This window comes from Perca fluviatilis, chromosome 21 (genome assembly GCF_010015445.1).
Source record: "Perca fluviatilis chromosome 21, GENO_Pfluv_1.0, whole genome shotgun sequence".
In the NCBI taxonomy this organism is placed as follows: Eukaryota; Metazoa; Chordata; class Actinopteri; order Perciformes; family Percidae; genus Perca; species Perca fluviatilis.
The window spans coordinates 24223897-24249152 of record NC_053132.1 but is presented as its reverse complement, the minus strand read 5'-3'; the positions used below and the strand labels follow the sequence as shown (position 1 = coordinate 24249152).

Genomic DNA, 25256 nt, shown 5'->3' with positions numbered 1-25256 from the left:
TGAGACCATAAAAGCCTTTCTCGCACGTAGAAACGCACATTGGAACACACAAAAGACATGGAGGTAGAAAAATACACCCAGAACCACACACGCATAATAGTTAAGGCTCACATGCTTTTAGCTTATCAAGCAGGAGAAATTTCTTAATTGACAAATGGCCACTGAGGTGTGCGTACTACCTCCTACAGGGAGATGAATGTGTCCTCGGTGCGAGTGTGTAAGTGAGAAAGACGCTCTCGCTTTTCTAATTGTTTCTTTCGGTGGCTGTGTGTCCTGGGTAATGAGGCTGCAGCAGCATTAGGTGGGAAAGTGTGTTAGATGAGGAATAGTGCGAATGTAATGTCACCTAATGTGGATGTGATCTAATCCAAACAGGGGGACGCCCCAGACTCTAAATGATGCAGCACCATGTCTGGTGTGTGTGTGTGTGTGTGTGTGTGTGTGGTGTTGTGGTTTTGTGTTCTAGTTTGTTCAAGTGGTGAGCTTAGGCGTGCTACAGAAGAGTACATTTCAAGCATGAAATGGAGACCAGTACACTCACCCTTATGTGTGACTGGTTGTAATTCAATAATAGTGATTTGTCTCAGGTGAATGAATGATCAAAAAGGCTGCATCCACTCCTTAACTTATTTCATAGACAAACTACACAGGGATAATAACAATAAGGAAAGTGACTGTGGTCTTCCCTAAGCATTTGACATGGTTGACCATATACTGCTACAAAGGTTGCAGAAGCTAGGTGTTTAATAAACTTTTGCTCAAGGTTAAGAAAACGTGTACACTTGTAAACTTGTAGAAACAAAGTATATATACATATATATAAAAAATCCTATGATATACCCTATAACTTACTTTCATATAGAACTGCCAGTGTCAGTGACAAAATAGTTTTAGCTTGTCCACACAGATTTTCTTTTTTTAAATTCTGCCATTTTCAACACCTTCCAAATCAACTGTAGGTTGTTCAGTCTATACATTGTTGTTGCAAACATACTCTTCTCTGTTTTAAATGACATTTTTACAATATTAACCACCTTACAAAAAGCTAAAACCAGAACTTGATGGGACAAGGGCAAGAGTGAACTTGCTTAATACAGGCCACATGTTATTTGACATCTCACTGAACCAGGAAATAACTGAATCCATCATTTGATCACTTCATTGATTCTCTCTTTTTTTGATTTCATGGCCTAAAGGGCTAGAAAAGCCTTCCCTCCATAAACCAGGATTAGGAGCTGTTGTTTTGCCGTCAACATCTCACCATTGTACAAATTAGAAAAACACTTTTCTTAGCCCTGTCTTGGAGGGAGGCCAGTGCCTTCAGATGCCAACTCTGCATTCCTCCGGCAGGGCAGGATAAAAGCTGAATAAATGTTGTCTCTGGTTGGAGCGAGAAGCACAACCAAAGGGTCTTTCCACTGTCTCGCTGGGTTTGGCAAGGGCAAAAGCTAATGTGTGTGTGTGTGTGTGTGCATCATAAAGCATGAGAATGCATCAAGAGGCCTTGAAACACACTGACTACTGTACGTTCCATAACCTTTGGAAATAAAACAAGCCACAACCTTACCTAATGTTAATGTTAGTCCTTATAATAACTGAACCTAATCCTACCTCACACATTTAAATGTCAGGCTGCTTTCAATTTGAAGGGGGCCAAAATTCAGGAATAAGAACAGACATTCCCATTCGTAGCAACATATAATCAAACCATAATGACCTCAAGCGCTGTAACGTGAACACTAAGTGCCATAGAAACGATAAAAAAGTCAGAGCGGCAGTTGCTGGTTGGATTTAGCCGCTACAGAGCTCCGGGACGCCAGCTACCAGCGGCAGTTGTTTAGCCTCCAATAGGTGACTGTGAGCCGGGGACAGGCACCGCCAGACGACTGTCCTTTCAGGGGCCGTGGGAGTGGAGTTTAGCCAGAAAAAGTGAGCGCCATGCCGCGTTGACAGCACCAAAACGACTAGTTAAATTTAGGAAAAACGATTGTGGTTAAAACACTTCCGAGGAACAGACAAGCATTAGGGTTAGGGTTAGAGCGAAAGTATTTAGTTTTTGCCGCAAAGTAAACTCTGCTCTCCTGCTTGAAAGCGCTGTGTTTTATGTTGAAACCAAGTTGTGCTATTTCATTTTGAGCGATGAGAACCCCAAGCCCATTGAACTGACTACGCCTCGATATCCTGTCCATAAATATAACAAACAGAATTGGTGACAAAGCGCAGCCCTGGCTGTACTTTGTGTTTTATGTAAAGTAGATTTGTGTTTATAAGCACATTATGTTAGCACGCTAGTTTTAAGGTCGGGCATGCTTGGCTAATTGCATTACTGCAAGGAAACAGAACAAAAAAAATTGTTCATGGTTCTGTTCTTGTTGGGAGTAATAAAGCAAGTCAAAGCGATCGAGTTTAACAAAGTAAAGCTGTATGCTATTTCTTTTCAAATAGTTTTTTTGTGTTTTAGCTGCAAGTATTTGCACTTTGGATGTGTGTAACTCGACCCGTAACATCAATCTTAAAGGTCCCATGGCATGAAAATTTCACTTTATGAGGTTTTTTTAACATTAATGTGAGTTCCCCCAGCCTGCCTATGGTCCCCCAGTGGCTAGAAATGGTGATAGGTGTAAACCGAGCCCTGGGTATCCTGCTCTGCCTTTGAGAAAATGAAAGCTCAGATGGGCCGATCTGGAATCTTCTCCTTATGAGGTCATAAGGAGCAAGGTTACCTCCCCTTTCTCTGCTTTGCCCGCCCAGAGAATTTGGCCCACCCATGAGAGAGAGACATCATGGCTTTCAAACGAGCAAAGTGGCAGCTGGTCAAGGCCACACCCCCACCCTCCACCTTGCCCCCCCTCTCTCCTCCTCAATAGCTACAGACACAGAAATGGCACATACTAAGGAAAGCTCATTGTGGGACTGGCTCTAGTGGCTGTAATTCTGCACCAAGGCTGAATTTCGGGAAAGAGACTTTAGATACAGTATTAGGGGACCACTAAGGTCTATATAAAAGAGACTTCAGATACAGTATTAGGGGACCACTAAGGCCTATATAAAATAGACCTCAGATACAGTATTAGGGGACCACTAAGGTCTATATAAAAGAGACTTCAGATACAGTATTAGGGGACCACTAAGGTCTATATAAAAGAGACTTCAGATACAGTATTAGGGGACCACTAAGGTCTATATAAAACCATCCAAAGAGCACCATGTCATGGGACCTTTAAGCTTTTAACCCTAAAACTTGCCCTTTTCAAAGTGAACCTTCCCTTCCTATCCTCATAAAGCAAATTAAGTATTGAATACACACATACTGTACAAACATCAAGATGTATCACTGTTGAGCAGCAACTTTCTTTTTTAGGGGAATAGCTTTTAAGGTTAATCAAGTCAAAACGTCGCCTGTGGGAAATGTAGACCAAGTGACCCAAAAGTGACTTCAGATCACTTTATTCTGTAACAGCTACATGCTGAATCAATATTCATGGCAGTGCTAAAAGGCTTCCACTATAACAGCAACAACAATTTCCAAAAACAGGAACCATGCATTTTGCCGTGTCTCCCTTGACACCCCCTGTCATTTCTTTACCTCTTAACTTCTCCTCGAGCTATTTTGGCATCACCGGCGTTCATGGAGGGGGGTGGAAAGACTGACAGGAGAGCTTCAGAAAAAAGGATGTGGGGAAGACAGGGACGGGGTGGCCATACAGACGGGGGAAATTTCTTAGGTAAAGTGAGAGAGAGGTTGACCTTCCCAAGTAAATAGATAGACTTTGGTGCCGTGTCACATAGTTGGCACACACACAACTATTCCATCAGGTCCACCATAAATGGTAACGCTCTTAAACTGTGCGGAGATAAAGCAGACACCCTCTCCTTACTCGTCCAACCCGTCTGCCTCATCTCTTCCACACATCACCCTCTCTATCCTTTTCCCCTCCAAGTCCTTCTACTCTGTGGTCTCCATCCAACACTCTATTTAATCACCTTTTTATCCTTCCATCTCTGTGTCGCGCGCACATTTTACATTCGCTGCACTTGCCTCCTTCTGCTGCCCTCGAAGCGAGAGCATGCCTGTGCCCTTTGCCAAGCAGCAGAGTTTGCGCGTACGTATTTGTGTGCGTGTAAGAGATAGGAAGCAGACAGGGCGTCTCTGTTATGTGTCTTAGACAGTGAGGGTTCAGGCCCTGTAGCTCCATACACGCTGATGGGTTGCAGGGTAACAACATGTCTGTGTTTGAAGGACACGTGTGTGGATGTAGAGTGTCCGTTATGGTCCGTCTACTCAAGAGGCCGGTTTATATCTCAGGTGTCAGGTCACAGCAGTGCACACATGTATGTGAGAGTGACTGTGTGTGTGTGTGTGTGTGTGTGTGTGTGTGTGTGTGTGTGTGTGTGTGTGTGTGTGCGTGTGTGTGTGTTACAGAGTCTCATCTAGTGTGCCAGGCCCAGAGTTAGGAGTCTTGAGCGAAAGAGTCCATATTTAATACTCTGAGAGGAGAATTTGAAGCTCAATGAGCCAGGGATAAGTATTAAAGCTGCTCTTTGATCCCAATAACAAGCATATATTCTGTAAGATGATACGTGCTAAATAAATAATGATAATAATGATAAAAACTTAAAGGGGAACATTATTTCCATGGCCTAGGAAAGTTACCTACTCGCTCTCAAAGCCAGGAACCAGAGAAGTAAGTCTAAAGTCCGGGGCTGCTCCACAGACAATGAATAGGAGATTGAATTGATTTTGTGGACCCACAGAATGTTTCTTTTCTTTATTACACCTAAATGAGATGTATTTCCATTGTAGCATTCTCAGTTCTGAAACAAAAAGTGTACCCATATATTCAGAACATTCCCTCAGTGTGTTCTCAGTTTCATCTATAACATATTTCCCAATACATTGTCTATGGAGCAGTTCAACACATTGTACTTGATGACATCACAAATTTAGATTTCAGCACTCTAGTTTTTGGATTTGGTAGAGAGTTTTTCATCTTTACAAATATTTTTTTTACCGTCTTAGACTATAGGAATAACATTTACCCCTAACCCTCTAACGTTTACCTTAAAGGGTAACTACAATATTTTTCAACCTGGAACCCTATTTTCCTATGTGTTTGTGTCTAAGTGACTGATGGGAACAACAATCTTTGACATTGGTCCAGTATTAAGTGAGATCGCTGCAGTCGGCAGCAGAGAAACAAGCTACAATTTAAATTAATAGGGCAATTGTCCAGCTTGTATTTACCTTCACAAAAGTGCTCAGGCTCAGGTTAATATTCTAAGTGTCTGACAACATTATGGAAAGGATGCCTTCAGAGATAGACCTTTAAAACCTCTTTGAGACCTTTCTGTTTAACCAGAAATAGCTCTGAAGTCGCTAGCGCTAAACCCACCAGACTCCATTTAAATTGCTAAACTATCGTATGTGTTTATTTCAACCAAAACTAGAGTTGTGATGGTTGGAAAAGTGGAAAGACGACCCAGAATGGCGGTTCGTAGTTTTATTTTGTTTCTGTCGACTTTGAATGAAGTGTATTTTACAATGCTAAAGTCTGGCGGGTTTAGTGAACGCAATTTCGCGGACGTTTTCATGTTTAAAAAAAGGATCTTACTCTTCAACAGAAAGGTCGACCTCCTTAGAAGTCATTTATATAATGTCAGACACTTAGAATATTAATCTGAGCCAGTCAGTGGCAAAACGAGCACTTTTGTGAAGGTAAATACGAGCTGGACAATTGCCCTACTAACTTAAATTGTAGCTTGTTTCGCCGCTGTCGACTGCAGCGATCTCGCTTAATACTAGACCAATGTCAAAGATTGTTGTTCCCATCAGTCACTTAGACACAAATACATAGGAAAATAGGGTCCAGGTTGAAAAAAACGGTAGTTACCCTTTAACTAAATTGGCACTTGATGATGCGATACACATTTCTGCCAATGGTTTCTTGTAGCACACATTCAACATCTTCATAAAGCCTCACGGATTAATACACAAAGCATTATAGTGAGAAATACTGAAACACCTAAACATACTGTGGGGTAGCTCCCAGTTATCTTAACAACTCAACTAAACTTAAAGAGCATAGCATTAGAATTCATTTGGGGTCATGTTTCTGTCCACCCGGTGTAAGTGTAAGTCCAACATTCACTCTCTTTAGCTACTAAATGCTCTGAAATATAAATAGTCTAAAATGAACCAGGATGATTTTTGCCAAAAATCAACTGCAGTGGAGATTACTGTTTAATGGAATCCATAAACATATTCAAGCACGCACAGCTGCAGAAACTCTAACTTCGTGACAAATTGACAACTCTTCTGTCAGTTACACCCATCCATATTCAGCATAATTCATGATTAATAAGCACATGTGTAATTATTGCCAGCAGTGACATTGATTAAGCTTTTAAATATCGCCTGAAGTTTGAATCACTTTGTGTGTGTTATTGTATGTTCCCCATCTTTCTCTTGCCATCAATTACTCATCGGGGTGGATGGTTAATCTTGTCAAATTCTCTTTAAGACACAGTCAGAACTCCAAAACCTTATTTTCAGCTGAATGATACATAATACCAGATCCATTGTGTGTGTGTGTGATCTGTGTGTCATCCATTTACAGAACAGGAGGGCGGGCTGGAAAACGGGTTAACTTGATCGAAAAGCTGCCATTCAACAGAGCTGAAACACAATTGCTTAAAGGGTAACTATTGTTTTTTTCCACCTATTTTCCTATGTTTTTGTATCTAGCTGACTGATGGGAACAACAATCTTTGAAATTAGTCCAGTATTAAGGAAGATCGTTGCAGTCGACAGCGGCGAAACACTTAGAATATTAACCTGAGCCTGTCAGTGGCAAAATGAGCACTTTTGTGAAGGTAAATACAAGCTGGACAATTGCCCTATTAACTTACATCGTAGCTTGTTTCACCGCTGCCGACTGCAGCGATCTCACTTAATACTGTGATTATTTTCTACGTATTTAATTCTTGGTTAGACATCTAAAGGTGAGGGCACTGAACAGGCAGCTGATGTTGCCATATAGTATATTATTGTTAATAATAATAATAATAATAATAATAATAATAATAATAATAATAATAATAATAATAATAATTTCAGCTGTGGTTTTCCTACTATGACAAGTCAAAATGTCTGCTGTGAAAAAGGTCCATTGGTGCTACAGCAGCTGCTGGCATGGATACAGGCACCGGTTGCATTTGTGCAAACTATACAGTTAATGTAAAATTATATATATATATAATATGAAATACAATTCTGCGGTCCTGCTTCTTCTCTCCTCCTACATAATATGTCTGATGTTCTTCTTCTTCGAACAGAAACAAAGATGTGCTGAGCTTCGCAGGTGTGAGGCGGGTTTGCAAAACTGGAAATGTGCAGGATTCTGGACAGAAGATGAAAACCTTTCCATTTAGCAAATGTATCTTCTTTTTGCATGTATAGGCAAATAGGATGAACATTTGTGTGCTAATATGGGACCACCTGATTGCCTTGAATACTTCACACACTGCACAACGTTTGGTACAACATCATTGGATATTGGATCTTAGCAGATTTCCCTTTGGCATTTCAGTATCACTAAATTTAGGTGTAGAACAGAGACGGTTGAAATCAATGTTTTGTACTTGATTTGTGCAGCAATGAAGAAACTTAAAGGGGTTTTGGCTTTAGAAAGGATTAATCCTCCTGAATTGCCGGAAGGCTTTCAGTGTCGAGAAAGCAGCTGGAGGAAATGTTGTATTAGCTACTAAGATACGTGTCCACAGGGGGGTTTTTGGAAGGAGGGGAGATCGCCCTGCTTCCCAAGATTCAAGATTGGACGCTTCTGGGCTTGTCACTTATAGCCGGGACACACTTAGCCGATTATCGGCCGTTAGACAGTCTGGCGAGATCAGTGACCCGAATCTGTTCGGTGTGTCCCGTGCCGTCGTCAGTCTGGGGGGCTGTTGGCATTCATTTTGGCTGACCTGACATGTTCAGTTGCCGGCAGGGCAGTCAGGACTCACCCGGAAATGGGGAGCGGAATGTGACTAGAGTCTCTCAAAATCTGACGAAAATCTTTTAAACTGACCTTTGTTTAGCTGAAATGAAGACAGATTCAGCAACTGCATGGCCTATTTCTTGCTTAAAATGTTCTCAGAAACATGTTCTGAACGGCCGCCATGTCTGGCTTTGAATTTCCGGAGAAAACAAACCCATGTGATGCGTTCGTCAATCCAATTTCCTGAGCAACAATACAGATTAGCGCAGCCTGCTGTTATAGAGATGTATTACGTCTCGTCTCGTCTCGTCTTTTTGGTGTGTTCTGTGGCACTTTTTGGACCAACACGGGGAGACTGATAATTTCTGGCTTTTCTGTCAACGGTAGGCCGTCGGCTATATGTGTAAGCAGCTTTAGCCAGACCCACATCAAGATGTTGGGTCTGGGATCTCACCATTGGCAGGGCTCAATCCGAGGGACGGGATAAACGGTTGTCTTTCAAATTCCCTCTGCACGTAATAGGATAGCGCTACAACCAGGCAGAACAACGAAGAAGGTAGCGGAGCTAGTTGATAGATTAAACTTTTGCCGTATCCGGTCGGCAAAACTCCGAACACATCTTCCTTTTTTTAAGAATGACTTCAGTGCCGTTCTTTGTTCTTTTCTCAAAGAAAAGCTTAACTCCAAGTCTTCCAGAGTCGCGGCCAAAGCTGATTCGAGAGATTGCTGTTCGCAAGCTGCAGCAGCAGCCATCTTCTTTGTTTTCAAGTAGCAGGGAATTCACGCGGAACCGTCGCAACTCTGCCATCCTTATGTTGGGCCCACCAACCGACTCTATACACGATGTGATTGGCCTGAATAGAGTTTGGTTTTTCCAGCTCGCAAGCCAACAGAGAGTTGCTAGACGACCCTGGCTGCAAATTACATTTGCTGTCGCTAGGGTGCGTCTAGAGGTAACACTTTACAATAAGGTACACAAAAAAATAGGTAGTTAATGATTAGTTACTCTTTTTGAAAGGGTAGTTACCCTTTTTCAGAAGGGTAACGAATGGTTAGTTACCCTTTTTGAGAAGGATAGTTACCCTTTTTGAAAAGGCTAGTTACCCATTTTCAGAAGGGTAGTTACCCTTTTTCAGAAGGATAGTTACCCTTTTTGAAAAGGGTAGTTACCCTTTTTCAGAAGGGTAACGAATGGTTAGTTACCCTTTTTCAAAAGGGTAGTTACTAACCATTCGTTACCCTTCTGAAAAAGGCTAACTACCCTTTTGAAAAAGGGTAACTAACCATTCCTTACCCTTCTGAAAAAGGGTAACTACCCTTTTCAAAAAAGGTAACTACCCTTCTCAAAAAGGGTAACTACCCTTCTGAAAAAGGGTAACTACCTTTTTGAAAAAGGGTAACTAACCATTCGTTACCCTTCTGAAGAAGGGTAACTATCCTTTCGTTACCCTTCTGAAGAAGGGTAACTATCCTTTCAAAAACAGTAACTAATCATTAATTACCTATTTTGTTGTGTACCTTATTGTAAAGTGTTACCCGTCTAGATTTCTAGGCTACTTGCCAATAGCAGTATCAGCAATTTCTCTTCAATGACCACTGAGAACCAAAGAAAGCAGGCTACACCCATCGAAAACCGTGATGGCTGCACCTGATTGGACGAATGCTTTTACTCGTGGGCTTTTCAAAACGGACCAAAAATAGTTTTGGAAACTTTCGCTTATTTTTAAACTTTTAAATAAGCTATGCAGATGCTGAATCTGTCCTCTAATTTTAGATAGACAACAGTCAGTTTAAAAGATTACTGCGAGGTTCGAGAGGCGAGTCAAGCTGGATGCCCCTGATTTGCATTAAATAGCCTGGACCTCATCTTTATGCAAATCAGGGTCGGGCAACTCGACGCCCCCTCTCTCGAAAGTCACCTCAAAACTACCGAAATGCATTGCCTGGCTACTTACATAGACATGAATGGGAAGCATGGAAATGACGCTGCCTGTGGACACGTACCGTTAGCCTTTGATGGCAAACTTGCTGCATATGTACATTACAGAAATTGTACACTCTACTTTTACAAGTCGTAAATATCTCTGCCATCCATCCCGTATGGCGGCATTAATGCACTTTGGGCAGACCGCCCTCAACATGTGGTCAAGGTTATCCCTTCTTTGCTTTGGAAACATGGTTTGAACTGTGCCCCATTAAATAAATTAAAAAAAGCTATAAAACATGAAATAATGTTGCCTAATACTGAGTTTATCAGCCGGGTGCAGATGAAAGAGGATTTTAAACATGTGTAGCACTGAACACAGTAGGTAAGTCTAATTCCTGAGGTGACAGTTGCACGGGGTAAACACACTGCAAAACTCCAGCAGAAAACTTGGATGGAGGATGTATGGAAATTCAAACCCAGCCTCTTCTCCATGTGGACAGTTACAGAGCCAAACTTAGACTTAGTGATCCTTGTGTCTATTGGATGTCGATGGGTTTGCAATCAATGAAGCGTCTCAATGAATTTTTCAGCAGTCTGTCTGGAGACTAGAGGGATCCATGTTACCCAAACTAGGAAAGAGCACTTCACAGTAAGAGAGGAGAAAAGACTTAAGAGGAGTGAGACAAGAATGGGAGGACGGAGGGTATATGACAAAAGAGGCAAAAGTGAAAAGAGAATGAGGAGAAAGAGAGTAGTGGAAGAAAAGGGAAAATAAACTTCTTGAGAGACCTTGGGCTTGCCCTCCCAAGCTCAGTGCATACTGGGCAGCAAACTTACTCAAAATTGTCTACGGGTTTCAGACCCCAGAACCAGATTGGTGTGTTGCTGAGGCTAAATTCTGAACGTCAGCATCTTTCTCCGCACTGCACGGCTTCTTCTCTCCCTGCCACAGTTCACCTCCAGCCCAGTAATAAGCTCTACACTCAAGATTTGGACATAATTTGGAAAAGCATTCCATTTGGCCGACTTTTGATTGTTAAGCCGTTGTTTGTCCATCACATTTTTCCAGCCGCTGAATTAGATTGCATCTTTAAACGATTGGAGAGCACGGGCCTTGCAAAGTGCAATACATTTTTACATTGATAATATCTTTGCAAGCTTTAACAATCTACTCAACGAATTCAACATCTCGAGGTCAAGCTCTGTCCGGTATCTTCAGGTTCACCACTTCATTCAAACAGGTTTTATTACATTTCCTTTATTGTGTTATGTATCTTTTTGTGCATGTTATAGGTTTACAAAGTGAAAAAGGCCAAAGTCCACCCCAAAGGGATTTACCATCTCCAACAGAAAACTCTGTTCCCAAACTGCTCCAAACAGCTCTATTGTAGTCCAGCCTTTACTTCAGAGACAAACGTGCGTCACTTTGTAACACACGTTATAATGCTCGGCTAGCTGCTAGCATGGCACGCCCTCATACTCTGCTTCTTAAAGGAACACGCCGACTTACTGGGACTTTGGCTTATTCACCGTATCCCCCAGAGTTAGATAAGTCCATACATACCCTTCTCATCTCTGTGCTTGTCGTAACTCTGTCTGACAGAGTGCAGAATGCAGAAAAATCGTCACATTTTAGAAACTAGAAACAAAAAAGTTCTGTCAACTAAGTGTTTAAAGGTGAAGTAGGTAAGACTTATAAAACTATAACTTTCTGTCATATTTGCTGAAACTGACTTTATGTTCCAGTAGAACTACATGAAGCAGGTCATTTAAAAAAAATCTGGCTCCTCTGGCACCACCTACAGCTCCCTGTTCAGATGCACCAATCAGGGCCAGGGGGGGGGGGGGATGTCTAACTGTGTGTCAATCACAGCTCATGCACACACATTCATTCTCCCTTGTGGGGGGAGGGGCTTAGGAGACCGTTTTGGGCTTTAGCAGAAAGGGGGGAGGGACTGAGAAGTTGTTGATGTTCAAATTTTTGGGCTAAGTCCTGGATCTTCGCAATCCTACCTACGGCACCTTTAATAGACGATTAAAGACTATTAGACTCATTTCAGCTGGACTTGTAGGCCTGTCTATTGTTGGGTAGTTTAATTCATAATAAAACATAATATTAAACCTCTCAAATAGGTAGGCTAGTATCTGGAAATGAAAATGCATCTATAGTCGGGCCTCAATATCATCTCCCGAAGTATGTTTAACTCCCTGCGAAGTAATACAGCTTCTTCATCAACGAGATCGTCGACAAAAGTCTTGTAGTCTGCCTAACGCGGTTAATAAACCAACCCTGTTTTATTTATTCACGCAGATGACAAAACTGCGCTAAAATGCGTCTGATACAGACTGAATGAATGAATGAGGAAATGAAAGAGCGCTGTGTCAGAGGGAGGAGACTGAGAGAAACTCAAGGTTTCTTGAAGAAAACCTGCTCCCGACCAGGTTAGGTTCACAGGCTCAGTTACCATAGTAACTGACTCTGAGGGTGAAGTTCCCTCTCTTTCTGAAATGGAGTTACCCCCGTCTCTCAGGTTTAATTAACCTCCCTTTCTGAAAGCGAATACCCAGAGTTCCCCTCATCACAGGGTTAAGAAACTCAGAGTTTTCACTAAACCTGCTTTCTGGAACGGACCCCAGGTGTACATAGGGTCAAAGTGAAAGAAACCCAGGAGTAAAAATCCTGCAGATTGAGATCTCATGTGAGATGTTGTGGGGCCTTCCTCACCCATTAAATCACCCCTCTCTCTCTCTCTCTCTCTCTCTCTCTCTCTCTCTCACACTTCCGTTTTCTCTCTCACATGGCTGTAATTACGCTCGTGTAAACAACCAAGGCCAGAAAGAGACATCAGGAATTCCAGTCGGGCCTGTGGGAGCTGTGTGGCTTACACAATCGCACAGAATGACACACACGCGTACACAGAGGACCTATTAGTAAAACTAATACCGTCCTACAGTCTTTCATTAGGGTCTCATCGCTGCTACGCACGACCGTACCTCGACGGAGCACCATCAAACAGCTACAAAGGGACAGAGCGCGACGCGTCATAATCTGAAAGCCACGCCCACCGGAGTGGAAAACAACTATGCGCTCTCCACTGACTTGCATTGCGTGGAGGTGTGTCCTCGTAAAGTTTTGTCAGAAAAATGCTTAGAAGCTGCTGTGCGGTGACATTCACTACCAACAGGGTAAATAACCCATGGCATACGTTTTTATAAGATGCCGACCCGAAAAACTGAGCTTTTATGAAGACAAAAGTGGATGCAGACGTGAGGAATCGCCAGGGAGAATGAGAAGACTGTGGGATCCTGACACTAAGCTAACGTTATGTCCGACGTTACGTTTGCGGCAAGCATTTTGTTACCAAGTCAAACATCCAAATGTCAGTTTTAGGCTAAATATATGTCAAGCTAACACACGCGACGTCGGACATAACGTTGGGTTAGTGTCAGGATCCCGCTGTCTCGACATTCTCTGCCGATACCTTACATCTGTATTCACTGTTGTTTTTTTTTTATAAAAGGTGCTCTAAGCGATGTCACGCGTTTTTTAGGCTGTTTGTCACATACAGCAAACATCTCCTCACTATGCGCTAGCTCCGGTGGGCGCGGGACTTAAATGCGTTCTGTCTCTATTTAAATACTCACACACATTCTGAATGAGACACACAGAAAACACACTAACCTGCTCGTGGTACTCGATCCCCATGCTCAGAGTGTTGATCAGAATGGCGATCATAATCCCTTGTCCAAAGTACTTGCTGTCCACGATCTTCCTGAACGTGTCGCACACCAGCCTCCAGAAGCGGACCACCTTCGCAAACGTTTTGCCCAGCCCTCGCTGCTTCTTTTTGGGCTGCCGGCTGTCTCTCCTGTCCCTGTGGCGGAGGTCCTGGGTGAACTCGTACGCGCCCTCACTGTCCGAGTCTCCGGGGGTCTCGTTGCCCTCGGCTTCGTTGGCCAGGGCCTTGGCGCAGTAGGGGCAATTCTCGGGGTCCAGGGTCAAAGCGGCCGTGTCCATGGCGCTGCTGGTGGTGCTGAGGTCACGGGCCGACAGCTGGCAGGAGAGCTGGGCTGCAGAGCGAGTGAGAAAGGTCAGACGGAGGCAAGGAGAAGGCAACTGCGGTAAAATCAGAGCGATTGTGATAAATTACAATAAATGACATAGTTTAGACAAATTGTCAAATCCAACGAAAGAGATCTGTTGTAAACAACTACATTTTTGGACAGTTGGGTGTGTGTCACAGGGAGTGTGTGTTTGGTGGTGATGGGCAGTTCGTGCTATGAGTAATGCCTCGTCTCGACAGGCTGTGCTGCGGCCTGTCTGGCCGGCTGCCAGAGTTTCCACCGTCTGTACAACCTGAACAGACCTGCTCTGACTTTTGCTGAGCCCGCTGCCTTTTAGTAACTTGGCCAGACGGAGCTGGCTGCGAGCTGGGACACGAGGGATTAACATTTATTGACTGTAATTAGCACTCACTTGTGTCTCTCACGGAAAAAAAAACAAACTCTGGACAGCGTTTTGGTTTGAGGCTTAATCACGACAAATCAATACCGTACTCCGCCAAATGGATGATTGCAGACAAAGGAACACTTCCAGTGGCGTGTCACTTAATTTGTTTCAACATTGATATGGGAATTAAGCACAGATTCTGACTGAATGAGATACTCTTTGTTATTTTCAAAAGGAATGCAGCTAATGGAGAAAATCAAAACACTTTCCAAGTTTTCGATTGCATTTACGATCATGATTTTCAACGCAATGTATCTGTGACCGCATCCCTGTGAGTTTGATGTGATTCGTCTACCTGTGGGAGCGTGTGTGTCCGCCAGGCTTGACGGCCGTCTCTCCAGGGGAACGGGTGGGATGTTCAGGTTGAAGCCGATGTTAGTCAGAGTGCTGGCGGCAGCGCTCCCTCGTCTGGACTCTGCCAGGGCTCGCGCTTGCAGAGTGGGGTAGTTCTTAGGCCCCGGAGCCGCAAAAGGTACAGAGTTCCTCTTCATGGCCCTGGACGTGGGAGCCGCGACGTGGAATTCACTGCAAACTGAAGAGAAATCGGCAGCTCCTCCGGCAGGATTGGACAGCGTTGCCAGGTTTGTATCGGAGGTGGCTGCCGGCACTGAAAGTGGCGGGGCCAAAGCGAGATGCCCGGCGCCGGTGGTTGCTACAAGGGCCCCTCTGTTGTTGTTATGAGCACCGACCTCCACATCCCTACCCTCCAGACACCTGACGCCCCCTCCTCCCCTCAAGCTGCCATTACCCAGGTGGTAGTGGTGGTGGTGGTGGTGGTGGTGGTGATGGTGTGCCATGTGATGAACCGACACAGATCCCTGCCTGGAGGGCTTCCTCCTCCTTCTCTGGCTGCGTTGGGGCTCCGTTGCGGGGGGCGAGGCGGCGATATTAAGCCCGGCGCGGCGAGCCAGGAACCTACAGACATGGGCCACTTGTCTGGCCCCCTTGCGGACGATGTGAACCAGGTACTTGAGCAGCTCGTCGTAGCAGGAGCCCGGCTCGGAGAGGGAGGCCAGGGTACTAGCGTTGGACATGAAGCGCACCCGTTGCTCCTTCATCAGCTGACTCTCCCTCTGCTTGGTCTCGGAGAACTGAGTGGCGATGACCACCAGGCACAGGTTGATCATGAAGAACGAGCCAATCTAAGGACAAGGAGGGGTAGAGGACATTATTATTAGTCACACACTCGCAACGGATGCTCGCACAAGCGTCCCCGCGACTGACCCAATCTGTCAATTATCAGCAGGCGCGCATGCACACTGCCAGAGGCGCCGTGAAGCGGCACTTACAATGATGAGTAGGATGAAGTAGATGAAGTTGTAGAAGGAGTGAGCGTCCATCACAAAGTACATGATGTCCACCCAGCCCTCCAGAGTGATCACCTAAAGAAGAACACACACACAAAGGAGAAGATTAGAGAGAGACAAAGGAAAGAAACTTTCATTTATTGACATAACCTTTCATGCAAGCATGCAGCGTGTGAGGGGAAAGGGGTGTCAGATGTTTGTTGTTTGACCATACAGATGTTATCTGTTGATTATTGGAGCAGACGAAAGAAAGAAAAAAATTCTGTGTGAACATACAATAAAGTTTTATCTTATCTATTATTAACACTAATAAAATATGCAATAACATGACTTAAAATTATTGTTGTAGATTAAAAAGATAAGTCTTTAGATTCCTTTTAATACAGAGAGAGCTTGCCATTCTCATATCTCATATCCAAATATATATATATATATATATATATATATATATATATATATATATATATATATATATATATATATATATTTGCTTTATTTCAGACACGTAAAAAATGGTCCATATTACAAAGAAGAAAAACACACATAAAAACAATACATTTATCTCCTGGATAGGCTCATAAGCCAGTGAATCCAAATACCAGAGTAGGGAAGTTATAAGTTATAAAGGTAGGGAGTGTGTATATATATATATATATATATATATATATATATATATATATATATATATATATATATATATATATATATATACACTGTGTATATATAATATTTTTAGGGATGCAGACAGACCAGACAGTGCCTCTCCCTGGCTGTCAGCTGTTCTCTCGGCAAATGAGCAGAGCGACCGAACGGCCGGCTACTGCTCGTTAGCTGACGTTAGCTGACGTTAGCTTCCTAATTTCACCCACCCAACATGCCTTCATCATACACAGGTTAGCGAAAGATTTGCCAAACAAAACTGTCACTCATCTGGCAATAGCGATGTGCTTTCCTACGATGTGAAAAGAGCGTGTGAATTCAACATTAAGTTATTACATTTAACTATTTTAGAGGCTGTGGACATCATGTACTTTATGTGGTGTACAGTGGTGTAGTCTACGTGATACGGAGGTATGCACAGTATACCCACTAAGACAGCTCCAGGATTTCCATATACCCACTTAAGCATGTGCAATGGCACGTAACAACATACTTTCCATTATAAATTTGATATATTTTGAAACGTCATCTGTGTTTTTCTTCTTCACATAGGCTTAATAAAGGTATTTCCACCGTAAATTGGTGCATAAAAGTGTATCCAAATACAGGAAATTAAGTCTTTGATGCTCAAAATTTCCCTGGGGGAGGACATCCGGTCCCCCCACTATGATATGCCCCCATTTGCATATATATACACTACCGGTCAAAAGTTTGGGGTCACTTAGAAATTTCCATTATAGACAGAATACCAGCTGAGATCAGTTGTATTGATTTTTTTTAACCAGGGCAGCAGTTTTCAGATTACATTATGTGCTTACATAATTGCAAAAGGGTTCTCCAATGTTTTTCTCAGTTAGCCTTTTAAAAGGCTAACAGATTAGTAAACAGAATGTGCCTGCATTAAAGATCAGCCACTTCTTTCTACAACAGTCGAGAACCTTTTTGCAATTATGTAAGCACATAATGTAATCTGAAAACTGAAAAACAATGCAACTGATCTCAGCTGGTATTCTGTCTGTAATGGAGTGGAATGGAAATTTTTAAGTGACCCCAAACTTTTGACTGGTAGTGTGTGTATATATATATATATATCAGACTGATCTCATAAAGTGGCGCATGTATGACACGCCAATTTGTATGCCATTTTGGCGTGTTATCAAGATGCATAATCGCTTTTTAGCGTGTTTTTCAACGCCGTTCGGCCACCATTGACCTACAAATTACGTGTGAATTTTTGCCGTAGCGAGTAGTATGAAGGGACGTAAGCGTGTGACGTTGTTCTCGCGATAGTACGGCACGTTCTCGCGATAGTACGGCACGTTCTCGCGATAGTACGCCACGTTCTCGCGATAGTACGCCACGTTCTCGCAATAAGACGCAACGTGACGACGCCACGTGGTGTGTATGTTTACATCCAATGTATGCAGCGTAGATATACACGTGGAAAGCTCAAAATGCATACAGATAACACACCATTTGGCTTTAGGAAAGTGGTGTATATGTTTACGCAAAGTCATGATGCCATGTTGATATATATATATATATATATATATATATCCCATACATATACAGTACAGTATACCCACAACAATACATTAGACTACACCACTGCTTCATTAATGTGTTTACTGTATTCGGTTTCGGATTCATCAGAATCTTAACCAGTGGATTCGGTATTTGGCCGAACCCCAAAAATATGGTTTTGGTGCATCCCTAAATATTTTAAAAAGAAAACAGTCATCAGGCCACTCACAAAAGAAGAAACCAAAGTAGAAATGATTGTAACTAAAAAAGAGCATATTTCACAGTCCAGATCCAAATACCAAGACTCAGCAGAAGACAAATCTCCAACATTTCTCTCGTGTGTTTTACCCCGCGCAGGCAAACTGGAGCAGCGGCCAGACCTTTGGGGGGAATGCATCTCCAATCTGGCTTTTATCCTTCAAAATGATCCCCCCTCAGCTAGACAGGGAGGAATGAACTCTCCAACAAAAGGCTTTACAGATGATGTGGAGATAGCAAGCAAATGGTGTGGAAAAATGAAGCCGCAGTCTGGTGGTGTGGCTGTGGCGACCTGCTAATCCCGTAAACCCTATTTCTCCGATACACCACCTCTTTCGTCTCCATCTTGTATTACAGGCTTGCACATCAGCCAGACCCTACTGTATGTGCCTCATTGCAAAATTGTATCCCTCACAAACGGATTCCATTTTTTATGGGCCAGCTGTTCCTCCACACCTCGCAGGTGTGAATAGCCGTTTTACCTGAAAGATGGCAATCCAGGCGTAGCAGATGTTGTCGAAGTTGATGGCTCCCTTGAAGGGGTTGACCAGACCAGCAGAGCAGTTGGTGTAGTACTGGTTCCAGTTGATGCAGGTGTTGTTGTCGGTGCTGTTGTAATAATCCAAGCCCAGGGTGCACTGCAGGCCCCCTTCCTTGTACACCTTGGGCACCGAGCCGCAGTCCCTCATGCCGTTCTCTCGGGGCTTGGAGCAGATGAAGGGGCTCTCGTCGTCGTTTTCAGTGTGGTAGTATTTCTCGAGCTCCACAGAGAGAGGGCTTTTGGCAAGAAAAAGAGAGGATATGGCAGGTTAGCCTACGCTGGTGTAGAGAGTGGATACATGTAGTGAGAGATGTGCCAAACGTTTCAATTCAAACATTAGAAATGGAAGTAGATTGATCTTTTTAAATATTACTAGCATATGTGTTAAATAATGCGCTCTCTGGTTACAAAAATGATCCGCTATGACCCTACAGGAAGTGAATTAGACACGTCCCTTAAAGTGGGACTATGGCTATGTCCGGAATCATTTACTCATTCACTACTCCCTACTAACTATATCGGGGAGTTCCATGCTGATCGGCAAAGTGAAAAAAACAAAACACTATTGGACACTACACGGGTCATTTTCTCTGCGCCAATAGTTACGTCTTGTTGCACAAATTAAACATCCCCTACCGTTGCTATGGCAGCAAGTGGAAGCTGAGTTTGCCTCTAATATTCACGGTATCTTACTCTTCCAAAACAACAATCCAGAATGTAATGTAATATATATATATATATATTACATTACATTACATGTAATTTAGCTGACGCTTTTATCCAAAGCGACTTACAGTTAAATGCGTTCAACATTGCATATATACTGTATATATATGCACATATTTAGATAATTTAAACCCCCTTACCTACAAAAGGATTAATTTGCAAGCTGTATTAATGTTAACAAATTTACGTCACTTGTTGGTTGCTAGGTGACAGAAATCGCAATGCATTTAGGTATAGATTTAATATTGTAAGGAGCATCGATATTCACTAGATATTACAGTGTATTGCGGGAAACAATAAATGCCCTAAAATGTATTACACAAATTTGAATTACAAGTCTGACACTATAGAAAAAACGGCTGACCCTAAAACGTGAATTGTCATTCATTCCAGACTATGTCATTTTTGCGGAACAGTGGCCACCGCAGCCACAAGTGGCAATTACAAGTTACTGGTACAGTACACGTATATGTGTGAGTGAGTGGAATGGGACCATCATACCAGTCCAGGGGTGGACTGGGACAAAAATTCGTCCCGGTCAATTCCGTCCCTTTAATGGCCCAATTTCAGACAGGGACATTTGCTTTATAATTGCATAAAGCAGGTGTGAGATTATGGCACCAGCAGCATGAGGCACACTTACAGGCTTTCATAGTTACATAATACATTATTATTATGAAAAGTAAAAGCACGACTGCACCAGATGGGAGGCTCCAGGCTGCAGCCGTACAGTACAGTCTTGCATATTTTTGTCAAACTAGTGTAAAACGCCAGTGTTGCCGCATTTTTCTCTTTTTTTCCAGCTGCCCAAATCGTCCCAAGAGGGCATCGGCCCTTCTGGCTGTCGCCAGAACTGCCAGATTGCCAGTCCGCCTATGCTACTGTCTATTGGTTAACTCTTAAATGTGATGGTGGTTGGACGACTGAGCGGGCCATGGCATTCATTCAAGCCAGCCATCCACTGTCATTTAACCTGAGCAGATACAATGTAGATAGAAGGCCGGGTCAAGCCTGCTACACATCTGCTCTTTGCTTGGCTGAGAGTAAGAGTTAAAGGCAGCTTAAAGGTAAGTTAGGTCAGGGCTAGAGAATGGTGTCATCTGTCATGGGGCCCAGTAGATTAATGAAAGCACAGCCCGATACCCGCTGCAGGGCCTAATGATAGGTCAAAACATCATTTAACATGAAAACTGGGCTGCCATAGGAACACACACCCAACTTTTGGCACATTTGACTGTTCCTTGATAACGACAAGTTACCCCCTGACATTCGCACTATTACATATATAGATATCTTTAGATCCAAACTCAAAGCCAATTTATTTAGAATGGCTTTTAATACATAGTAGTGCTGTGACAATTTCCCTTTACTCCTCCTGTTTCTATGTAACCTTTTCAGATTTTACAGTTTTCTATGTTTTTGTTCTTTTTATTGTACGTTATGCTGTTTCATTCATGGTTCTTGATGTAAAGCACTTTGGATACCTTCTGGTTGCTGTAAAGTGCTATATAAATAAATGTTGATTGATTGATTGATTGATAAGTAGCACAAGTAGAGAAAAGTCAAAAAACTTGACATCGAGCCCAAATGAGCAATGGTTTTCTATTACTTAGGAATTCAACTTTTCATTAATAAGAGGAAGAATGTGTTATTTATTCATTCACATGTTACATAATCTTGCTTTAAGTCAAGTAAGTAACTACTAAAATAAAGTGAAAAATGTACCCTTGGATCTGGTGCTTACAACAAACTGAGACATACTGAAAAAGCTTTGTATAAAATAATAAAAATATCTTCAAGACCATCAATAACAATAATGCCAGAGCATTCTTGTACATTTCACAAAGCAAATGTGGAAACAGGAGGAGCTACAAAATATCTTGGCACAAGAATTGGGAAGCATTAAATGTTATGGTTTCAGCATTTTGCCTTGTGTTTTGTGCTATTTCTGTTGCTTCATTGTGGTTTTCTGTATGTTGTATGTATGTTTTTGTTGGTTATTCTGAATTGTGTAGGTTCTGGTTAATTCCTGTGTTCTCTTTCTCCCTTGTGTTGTGTCAATTTTCGGTGTTTAGTTGATTTCATGTTTTCTGTCTGTTTTTCCGGTTTCCTGTTTTATTTTGATTTACTTCCTGTGTTTTCCCGCCTTTGTTGATTGTCCTGCCCCGCCCTGATGTGTTTCACCTGCTGTATCACCTGTCCCTCATTTGTTCATTACCTCATGTATTTAGCCTCTGTGTTCCCTTTGTCTCTTGTTAGATTGTCTTGTGTTCTCCCCTGTGAGTTGTGTTGCTTCCCTGTGCCTTGTGTTTGTTCCTGTGTGTGTCAGTTTTTGATTTCGTGAGTCTTTGTACTGCCGCTTTTAGTTGTAATAAATTCCTGAGTCCAAACCATCGCCCGCCTACCTGCCTGCCTCAACCTGCGTTTGGGTCCTACCTTCCACTCACCGCAACATTAAAAATTAAATGACATTTTTAAGCATTTACCAGGGTTTTTCCAGACATTTTTTTACAATACAGGACAATAGCAGGTCTCTCCTCAGGGAACCATCTTTGCCCTTCCGCCATCACTGTTCAAATGTAACATGCTTTTGTTGCCAGGGAGAGGCAGTCAGAAGTTGCACGTTTTAATATGAAGTGATTTTGCCTTTGAATTTTGGCATTCACTAGGTGGAATTTTTAGGTGGATCAACCTTGAAGCCCTAAAGTCTACAGGTTTTAAATCAGGCCCGACGCCAGGGTAGAATGACTAAGGGGGCAGGTAAAAATTGCGAGGGGGTGATTTATTTTTCTTCTCATAAAGTAGGCTAAAAAGTAACTAATTTACCCGATGCCGCAACACGGTCAATACTCGCAAACAGGGCATTTCTTGAAGCAGTTAAGTTGTCCATTTTGTATCTCTTTTTATTTATTTTTATTTATTTTTTTTTTTTTTGTAATAAGTATGACTTGACAAAGTAACTATTTAAAAGACAGTTATGAGCTTTTATGCTCTTTCATTGCAGATTTAACACACACACACACGGCTGTGAGTGCGTTCTCCCAGTGTGTGAACCCATTTGTAGACTTTTCCGTCCCGTAATGGTTGAGCACTAAACACTAAAGACCACTAAAGGCCTAAATATTTATAACTAGTTTAGCTAGCGTCACTGTATCCACGTTCGGACACCACTCGCTGCTATTGGCCATATTCGGACACTTCCGACCTGACGCACTTTCCGGTCTTTTTGCGGTACTTTACGTTTCCGATCATCACCACAAATGTTAGCAGAATTTATTTATACCCATCTAACAATCTACGTATGAATTTTAATATATGCACATGGACATTTACCTGTCTGATTAGTATATGAAAGTGACTTTGAGGAGGGAAAGTAGAAAGAACGCTCGGGCGAGTCTCTGTTAACGATCTTTCCCCTCTAAAACGTTTTTACTGTACTGGAAATTAACCAGAGTTGTTGAAGGTATGTCATTTTATTGTGAAGGATGGAAGTGCAATCCAATAGTTTTGATAGTATTGATGGGACTTAACACCCCCAAAAAACCAGCAGCGGCCATTGTTTACAGCGAGGCGATAGGGGTGTCCGGTTATGGCCAAGGTTAGCGCACGGCTAATTCACCGGTGATAGCGTACTTTAGCTGGCTCTTGTAAAGTAAAAGCTAAATTAAACACTTAAAACGATATACCGTTAGAAAGGTAAAAAGTTACATTTTAGTTTTACACCATAACATTAACTAAAAACATTAGATCATTTATATTTGTATTTGAACAGATATTTTGATGGAACGTTAGCCAAAAAGTGTCCGAACGTGGACACAGTGACGCTAGTGCAGTAAGCTAACGTTAGAAACTGCTACTGTTACACGAGTTCCGTCTAACTAGGATGTCTATCACTAGATTGTAACTGTTAAGCACCTGTCCCGTCAGCGTCTGAGGGCTGCTGCGATGATACGGGTAGTTGGGCGCTCCTCGTCATCAGATGAAGATTCCTCATCAGATGAAAATGACGAGTCAATGATCTCTCCCCGATCCGATTCTCCATCGCTCATGTCCAAATCTAGCTTGCTCTAGCTTCTGATAATGCAGCCGCCTTGTCAAAAGACCCTTTTATAAAGGGGTTAAAGTCATAGACACAAGCGAGAGGGCAACTGAGCTCTCTGTGTCAAATATCGCCGCAGATAGGATTACATTGTTAATAGTTGAAAGTCCCCTGCGATAAAGACGCCATGGAGACCTAGTAATTGTGTTGTTGTGTTTGTACGTTTTATGGATGCGATGCTGAAACAAGTGGGCAGAAAATACAACTGGTGTGCGTTTTAAATCCATGCAAATCCTGCAGCAGCTGATTTCTCTGATTAACCGTCCTTCCAACAGAGCGGAGGAACTAATCAGCGTAGCCAGCTGTAATTGTGTTGACAAACCTGGGGCTAAATGGCTGGGGAGACTCCCTGTGTGCATTGTGTGAGACGAGCACACAAGTTTGTTTGCCTGCCTGCTTTACCACTTCTTGGCATATCTGTTACAGACAGAGCACTGTGTGTGTGTGTGTGTGTGTGTGTGTGTGTGTGTGTGTGTGTGTCCGGTGATTGTGTGATATCTGGCCTGTCCGTCAACACCAACGCATTCTCATGAACGGGTTCGTATGATATCATCCAATAACGTATGCACAACAATTTGTATGATATCCTACGAAATGAGGTGACTGCCGGCTGGTCACCTGACACCGGGTACAGAGCTCTGCGAGCTGTCGGCCCTTTCAGTTGGTAGTTGAGTTTAGCCGCAAAAAGGTAACCGTGAGCCCGGGTACAGAGCACCGTGAGCAGTCGGTCGTTTCAGAGGCTAGACAAAAAGTGACTGTCATGCGGCAACAACAGTTAAAGGGTAACTACAGTTTTTTTTTTTTCTTTTCAACCTAGACCCTATTTTCCTATGTTTTTGTGTCTTAGTGACTGATGGAAACAACAATCTTTGAAATGGGTCCAGTATTAAGTAAGATCGCTGCAGTCGGCAGCGGCGAAACAAGCTACAATGTAAGTTAATAGGCCAATTGTCCAGCTTGTATTTACCTTCACAAAAGTGCTCGTTTTGCTATTATATTCAAAGTGTCTGGCAACATTATGGAAAAAATTTCTGAGGAGGTCGACCTTTCTGTTGTAGAGTAAGATCCTTTTTTTTTAAATAAAACCATCCGCAAAATCGTGTTCGCTAAACCCACCAGACTCCATGTAAATAGTCATTTTAGTATCGCAAAATACACTTCATTCAAAGTCGACAGAAACAAAATAAAACTATGAACAGCCGTTTTTGGTCGTCTTTCCACTTTTCCAATCATCACGACTCTAGTTTTGGTTGAAATAAACACACAGTTTACCGATTTACATGTGAAAATATGTTGGCTCTATACACGCTAAAAGTATTCCTTTTTTAAATGGAGTCTGGTGGGTTTAGCGCTAGCGACTTGGTGGAAGAAGTATTCAGATCTTTTACTTAAAGTGCTTATATTACGCTCATTTTCAGGTTCATAATTGTATTTAGAGGTTGTACCAGAATTGGTTTATGTGGTTTAATTTTTGAAAAACACTATTTTTGTTGCACATTGCTGCAGCTCCTCTTTTCACCCTGTGTGTTGAGCTCTCCGTTTTAGCTACAGAGTGAGGATCACACTTCTGTCCCATCTTTGTTGGGAGTCGCATGTACTAATACCAAACTGTAAAAATACTCTACAAGAAAAAGTCCTGCAGTGAAAACGTTATGTAAGTAAAAGTATGTACATTATCATGAAAATGGCTTTAAAGTATTACAAGTA

General features: G+C 42.5%; 1 protein-coding gene across 12 annotated transcripts in view; it reads right to left on the bottom strand.

Annotated features, from left to right (window-relative positions):
• The window catches only part of cacna1g (calcium channel, voltage-dependent, T type, alpha 1G subunit), a 386801-nt gene that overhangs the window by 157547 nt on the left and 203998 nt on the right, over nt 1–25256 (bottom strand). For all 12 annotated transcript variants that reach the window (XM_039787919.1, XM_039787908.1, XM_039787916.1 and 9 more), the window contains exons 7-10: nt 18666–18960; nt 15724–15816; nt 14730–15576; nt 13607–13995 (exon numbers count right to left, since the gene is read on the bottom strand). In XM_039787919.1, the coding sequence (XP_039643853.1) occupies nt 13607–13995; nt 14730–15576; nt 15724–15816; nt 18666–18960 (1624 nt within the window). The remainder of the gene's footprint in view (nt 1–13606; nt 13996–14729; nt 15577–15723; nt 15817–18665; nt 18961–25256) is intronic.